Source organism: Rhea americana, unplaced genomic scaffold, assembly GCF_003343005.1.
Source record: "Rhea americana isolate MKP2758 unplaced genomic scaffold, rheAme1 scaffold_82, whole genome shotgun sequence".
In the NCBI taxonomy this organism is placed as follows: Eukaryota; Metazoa; Chordata; class Aves; order Rheiformes; family Rheidae; genus Rhea; species Rhea americana.
The window spans coordinates 1,990,257-1,997,901 of NW_028187001.1; the positions used below are offsets into that span (position 1 = coordinate 1,990,257).

Here is a 7,645-nt window from a genome sequence, read left to right on the forward strand (position 1 = left end):
TGATGCATCACCACAAATGTCAATAAAATTAGAGTGATAACGGCTATAAGAGAAGTTTTGTAAAATCAAGATGTTTATGTAACTGCTTAAGTGTGGACATAGGTGGATTTTGCACCCATTTTAAATTCTTTTGGACACGTAATTGTATAATGTTGCTGATGCCCACCTAATAATTCTGCATTAATTCTATTTGATGTCTTCAGCTATACATTGCTTCCTCCTCCAGCTGCATCCAGGTTAGTTCAGAGAGGTCTAATTAAAAATGTTATTAGAAAATATCTGTTTGTTGTAGATGCCCTTGACCAAAATACCTACCTTATGTGTTCACCTCTCTGTTCACTGTGGACTGATTTGAGATCTGAGACAAACAAATGTTCAGTTTTGAACCAGTTTAACCCTTCCATGAGATATCTTGTGGCTCTCTTGCACTAGATATGCCAGTAGCCCTAATTATAATTCTAATCATGACAGGTTTTCTGATACTAGGCCTCAACACTGTATGCTTGATACTGTATATGGTGAAAAATACACTCCAGAGAATGGAGTTATGATTAATAAGTCTAGTTGGGAGGGGTTTTACGTGTTACCAAAACTCTTTTAATACTCTCTTATTTCTGCACCTGCAGGAAATACTGTGTCATCTGCCAAAAAACAAATTTCAAGGATTAGCTAATAACATTTTCTTTGAAAAAGAGGGCTGATTCCTAACCAGCATCATGAGTCTTTGAAGTCTCTGTAATCTATTTTCCCTGGCTGCTTTTAATGAGCCTTTGAATGTTACTCTGCAATTTTTTTTTTTTTTTTAATTTAGTGGGGCAGGGGGATATGCACTCAGTTTTCTCCAAAGAATTTCAAAAATTCATCACTGCAAATAACTTTCACAGTGCCAGAACACTAAGTTATGTGGTATCCTTTGAGTGCATCTATGGTAAATAAATCACAGCTTAGCTGGATTCTCTGTCCCAGAGGTTAATGAGATCTAGAAGAAAATCCCAATCAGCTCACATATGAGCTTGGGCCTCTTTTCTCTCCACGCAGACCAGCTATCAGTGGAGTTTCTTCTGATACTTCTTGGAATTCTATTTTCTGCACCATTTTCTATTCATCAGCAGGTGACACTGCGCGTGCCCGTGCCATGGTGTCACTGGCAGCAAAGCTAACCCGGAGCTGGTTAGCCTTGGGCTCTGCAAGAGGTCGGGCTCGGCAGCGTGGAGCTCAGCAGTGACTCCTGGAGTAGGAGCTTTCGCAGAGCGGGGGCTTGCTGATCCCGGCGGACCTAGCTCCGCTCCTGCGCTCTGGGAGGGCCCCAGTGCCAAACCTCACGCCGGTGCCAAACCGGCAGGCTGAGGCTGCCTTTCGGTTTCTGCGTGGCCACAACCACAGACTTGCTGTCGACGCCTCCAGACAAGAGCGAGCGGGCCCCGGCCTGCACCACTTCTTCATTAGTACTGCCCGAAGCCATAATTATATAACACGAGAGGGTTTTCCTCTTGCCAGCAGACGGAGTTAACATACAAAATCTGAAGTAATAATTTAAAATGTATTGCAGCTCAGCTGTAAACAGGATAGGGCTGATTTTCCTTCTTCTTCTTCTTCTTTTTTTTTTTTTTTTTTTTTTTCCTGTACACAAGGAACAGAGCCTATTAAGCAGAATACAGAAAAAGTAGATATAAAGGCAAGTAACTAGATAATAGCTCTGTTAATCCTTAAAATAAAAGTAGCCCCTAATGCCATTTCATTATGTAACGTGCTTCTGTATCTCTCTAAAACCCCAAAGATATCTTTGGTTTCCCTACCATGTTTTTCTTGTTTAAGAGTAGATGACTAATTATGCTTCTAAAAACTATGTTYCCCTTTGAAATGGTAATCACTGTTACTTTGTCAGACTTTTCCTTTTATAATGCATTTCCAGAGCACTTAAAATATTACTTGTGAGTTAAACAAAACAGGGAAGCTGATTTGACCGGTCATGATGAGACCACAAGTTGTCTCAAATTAAAAGTGATTTATATTAGATGAAGATTCTTCTTAAAAGCCAGTCCTGGTGGTCTTGTTTCCCATACTGGTATTGCCACGTCAGAATGATTTTGCTTGGTGAAAAATACAGGCCAGAATTCACTGCTTTAAAGAAAGCGTTAAAATATTAATGTTTGGGGTGCCTCTCCATTCTGCTGGTGTAGTGTTGAAAGCATGGCCAAGCCACTAAGTATAAAGCTACTTTTTTGTCTCCATCACAGACAAAGACATGGAAAGAAGAAGGAATTAGCCCACCTACTAAGTAATTATTTACCTTTTGTTATTTTGATTTCTTTCAAAAATCAAAGAGTTGCTCCTGGCATACAAACTTTTATTCGGCATGGAAATCATACAGCCGGATAGARTACGTGCAGAGCAGCATGAGCTTTTTCATTTACTTGCCCTAATGGTCTTCAAATCTAATTTGCTCCCTTTTTTGCTMTTCTGGACCCCTGGAGCATGGACTTTCTGATAAATTAAACTTCTGTCCCACCGAGCTGCAATATGGACAAAAAGAGTCCCACGCACACTGCAGGCCCGGGCTTGAAATACCTTTGCATGCTTTCCCTCACAAGTCTCTAAAGGTTAAAAAAGCCAGATTCACTCTCCGTCTTCCCCTCTTGGAACCACGCCAGGGAGCCTCACGGTAGAGACTTGCTGAAAAACCCTGGAGGTAGTTGCCCGGTGTAAGGCCCCGCAAGCAAACCTTGGCTGGACCTACCCGGCTCTCTCAGGAACGCAACACGAGCTCACCCAGCGAGCGTGCCTACCCTCGTAGCACCCAGGGCTCAGCGGGATAAAGTCAGGCGACAATGCAGATCCCCACCAGCGAGCCAGGCCAAAACTCTTCTCCTCCACGAGAAGCAATGGGAAGCACAGAGGTGGTAAGGTAACCTGTCTTCTCCCAGAGTAACGCCCTCCCAGCTACTTCTTCCTTTACTATGGTTTCTCAAGGTATAACCATTTTTATAGCCTTTTTTTCCTCCTGAAAGTTCCTGCTTGGTACTGTAGAGATCAAACTAACCACTCCCTCTCCATATCCCAGGGACAGGCTTTGCTGTGCTCCAGCTGAACTCATTGGCAATTTTGCCCTCTTCTTCCCCCAGCAGATTTCTCCTGTATAAAACAGAGAATGACTTTAATTTGAGAGGTTTGGCATTTGAAGCAGGATCCACCTGCCCATTTGCAAAGCACGGCAGCACAGCCCGCAAGTCGAAGCCTCGCTGCGCTCACGCTCAGTTCACAGCTGGAAGCCACTCCAGCGCTGCAGTCGGCTATTCTCGTAGGCCATGTTCTCACATGGGAGTAGGAAAACCCCATGAACAGTCTGTCGGTAACTTGCTTTTTCTGAGCCAACGAATCTGAGAATATGTATTCTCTATAATAACAGAGTGGACACTTACCCTCAACACCTTAGAGCAGCTGAAGAGTTTAATGCTATTTTGAACGCTGAAGTTTGCCAGGAAGCAATTCTCAACTACATTTTGATCTGGTCTCTGTTTTATTGCACATCCTTAACCATCACTATTTTTAAAGGCTTAAATGATAACAGTATTTAAACAGAAAGAATTACCTTTTTTCCCCCTTGGTACTCTCAAAGTTAGTAGTCAATACTCATTTCTGGTATGTATGAATTTGAAATTAATTTTAATATCAAAAGACATTACGTCATTCACTTTTCAAGGAGATGCTACAGTGAGCTTTTTTTTCTTACTTGCAATGCCAGGTAGCACTTATGGAAAACATTTAGTAGGTATACCCTTAGCATGAACTTACTAGAAAAGAGGTAAGGATGTTTTCTTATTAGAACAGACATTTCTTAGTAATAACATTCCATTAGCATATCAGCCTTGACTGCAGGCACATTTTAAAGGAAGCATCAACTTAATAATCACTCTTCAGTTTGAAATGTCATCCCTACTCTGATCACAAGTAAACTCTATAACAACTATAATTAAAAGACTTTGGAAAAGGGAGTTAACTTTGCATTTTTTTAATTTTGTTTTGCCTGCACCATGTGTGTTCGCAGCACTGCGTGGAGTCCAATTACTCATTTTGCTGCAGGTACAGCACTCCAGAAGGCCCTGCATTCTTCCTATTTAAAACAGTGACTAAAACAGTGGGGTCATAGTGTAAGAGCGAAAAGGTTTAYGGTAATACAAATATTAATAAATACCAGAAACAGCAGCAGCAGGCTGAAGAAGAATGTAAGCTGGTGACAGCACACATGTGCCTGGAGAAATCCCATCGGGCAGGAAAGAGAGATTAACAGAGAAACACTCACTGTGCTGATATCCATACACTTCCTCACCAGGACGTGTGAGAAGGTCAGCAAAGGTCACAGCTTTGCTGAGATTCATAAAATAATTCATCTCAACAAGTAGTGAGGAAAAATGATGCCCAGGTCTGGAGAAGAGAAAATCCAGACGGCACAGTATTAGTGGTAATGACCAATGGACAGYAACAGTATGTTCATGAGCATCACGAGAGGTCAAGGGGGCAAGGATGAGCCAGGAATAGTCATACGTATATGTAGCAGCTGTTAGAAGAGGCTCATCTTGAGTGCTTTGACAACACTTACTCAGCTGTTTGGACCAATAAAGTTGTATGGAAGCAGGAACTAGAAGCAAGAAGACGTGTGCCTTTGTATGTCAGTGGTGCTGCCTTCTTGGGGGTGGGGCACCCAAGGTTAGAGATCACCTTGAAGGAGGAAATCACCTTATTGTCCAAAACTGAAAAGTGTTTGAAGGAATGTAGGACAGTTTCGAAAAGGTGAACTACCAAAAGAGCTTGTATTGCAGCTTTTTGCCTGACCGTAAGCCATTCAAACCCAGCAGGCCTCTTCAGCAAAATTGTTTTCCAGCTAAAATTCTGGTTTGGATGTGATCTTAACATGTTCCTGCTGAAACAAACTGGCAGGGCTATGCATCCAAAATTAGCAGGTCCAGACTCATAGTGAACTGCCCTGATTTTCCTAGCTTGTGGGGTTTTTTTTCAACATGCCCGGTGTGATCAATGAATGTCACTATCTGGTCTAAGTACAGAATGGTAGCTGAACCTTGAAGAGAGTTTCCAAACATGGATAATTTTTGCTAGGCTACAATGGCTGCAGGCTGGGTARTATTCTGTCTGTGACATCTGCACTGAGAATAAATAAGTGATAGGCTTAGGAGGCCTAGCATCAATGATGACAGACACCACATTATGGTCAAAAAGCTACAACTTCATTAATATGATGCCTAAAGGCATCCTCCTGACAGYTGTGGAAAGAGGAGGAAATGACAACAGCCTACAGCACTCATCAGCCTCTCCTCCTTTTTTGGCTCTCACAGCAGGCCAGAGTAATCCTACCAAACCAGGTGAGATTGCCTAAGTCCACTTACTTCTTTCATGTATCTTGCTGCATCAGGAGACTGCTGAATTCTTCTGATCTGTCAGTGGTCCTCCCTCTAATCCCATCAGTGTGACAGGATGACCAAGCTGATGTYRTTCAGCAAGGGTATCAGCAACAAATGAAACCAGGGGGTGAAGACAGCCATAGCATGGATGTGGGGAACTGTACAGATGCACAGCTGCTACTGTATTTAAAGACCACGAACCTGCCTACCACCAGCAGCACTGGTGAGAGGTCAAGCAGAGACCTTCCTGTACACCCATTCCCTGTTCTCCCATCTCCATAATAAATCTGCAGCCTTTCACAGCCTTGAATGAAAGCCAATGCAATCCACAGCAGCATCCCAAACTATCAACTGGAGCCAACCTGTGGGATACAACTCACACACATGCTGCAAAAGTAGCACAGCTTATCCTGCAATACATTAGTAAATAAATGTTTCACAAATTCATCTGTCTTCATGACTGATATTCTTTCTGGCATATCTCAGTCTCTGAAGTCTGCAAGTGTCTCTTGAAATCTACTGATGTAGAAGGTCAGTCCAGGCTGATATGCTCACAAATTAATACTCTGGGGAGTATCCTTGAAGCTTAACTTTAGCCTAGGGAAGCTATTCTCCCTGGGCTTCCCTTGCAGTCAGTGCAGAGAGATAGGCCCTTTTAAGGGACAGTTCAGAGCTGAAGCCTAGCTTTAAGCATTTGAAATCCTGCATGAAAGAAATCTTTCTCCTCCTCTGGCTCCAGAGGAAGCCTCTGGAGACTTGGCTCCTGAAACTTACACTAACCAGTGGGAATATTCTCCATTTATTACATCTCCTTTTGAAGAGAYGCACCAAGAGGATTCTGAGGGCAGCCGAGAAGCTGCTGAACATGGATGTGTCCTTTGATATACTATTGACAGAAAACATTTAGGAGGTGTGAGGTGTGTGACTGAGGGGAAGTGTTACTTGACCCCACAGTGCCTGAGCTCAYAGAAGTTGTATTCTGACCAAAGGAAACCAAGATGTGATCTCCACATTTGGTGAAAAGTGCCAAAGCCTCACACTCAAAATGTATATGGAGTTTGTCAATGAGTCARTTTTGTGCTCTTTGTTTCTTAATGCAGCTAGGAAATAAAAAACAACTAAAAAAATGGCAACACCTATGCTCCTGCAGGGAGAGTTGGAAATGCAATGAAATCYCCCCCCCMCCATTTATGAATCTCAGGTGAAATATTATGTTACCTTTCAGTGGATTATAAATCATGTGCTGTGACTGCTACAAGTAGGAAGAGCAGTAGTCAGCGCTTGCTCACCAGGGAGAAGGGCTGCTGGGCCACCTGCTGCAGGGGCAGCTCTGCAGCAGAGGGTACAAATGTGCCAGGGACTTTAACAGCAGCTTCGCTCAGGTCCAGCAAATTGCATGAGCTCTGCAGGCCTGGCAGATCTGTGATGGGTCTCAGCGCTGCAATCCTTGTTCACTCCTGCTAGCTCACACCTGAATTTTAAAGCCCGCAGAGGGCTGGCGGTTGTGGCACAGTAGTGATGCAGGCAGGCAGTGCAGCAGCGCTGCCCCTGCCCTCACCGTGCCACAGGGCCTGGGGCTGCCGCTGGTTTCAAGGTGAGTCAAAAACTTGAGCTGCAGACCCATGCTTGCCCTGCGCAGCTGTGTGCTCCCATTTCCAGAAGCACAGTGCTAAAGCATGCGAACGGTCCACATCAAAAGCCAGCAGTGGGTCCAGCAAAGTTTAAGCTCAGACTTTGTGCTCGGCAAAAGTACCTTCAGCTGCCTGCAGACCTAAACTTGTTCCAGAAGCAGGTCACCGTGTTCACAGGGTGCCTGTGCTAGTGTACACCACTAGGCTAGGGGTGATCCTGCACCTACGCCTCGGATAAGCTGCGACTCAGCTTATTTGACCACAAATAACCGAGAGTTGGCTGTGTGTGGTCATGTAATGAAAGACTGTATCATAACACAGGTGTACAAGGAGGACAAATTAAGGTCAAGCGGGCAAACTCAGTCCACCATTTCCTAACTCTGGAAAGCCTGGAGTTGCAGCCTTTCACGGTCGCCCCGTCCCTGGGTGTCTGTTCGACGTGTCTGCCACCCTTGCAAACTGCACAGTTTGCAGGCTGCCTTCAGATTGCTACGCCCGCTCCGTTTTTCCCAGCAGCAGGTGACCGAGCGCGGACGCCTTCCGAAGCCGCGGCCCGGCCGCCGCCGCCGCCTGCCCCTCGCCACGGGACCCCGCCGTACC

The 7,645-nt window shown here is 44.5% G+C and overlaps 1 protein-coding gene across 1 annotated transcript in view; it reads left to right on the forward strand.

Moving 5' to 3' along the window:
• The first annotated feature begins 2,828 nt into the window (after positions 1-2,828).
• Positions 2,829-7,645, forward strand: part of NHS (NHS actin remodeling regulator) — a 267,411-nt gene continuing 262,594 nt past the window's right edge. Inside the window, exon 1 of the mRNA XM_085323162.1 lies at positions 2,829-2,900. Coding sequence (XP_085179288.1) covers positions 2,829-2,900 — 72 coding nt within the window. The remainder of the gene's footprint in view (positions 2,901-7,645) is intronic.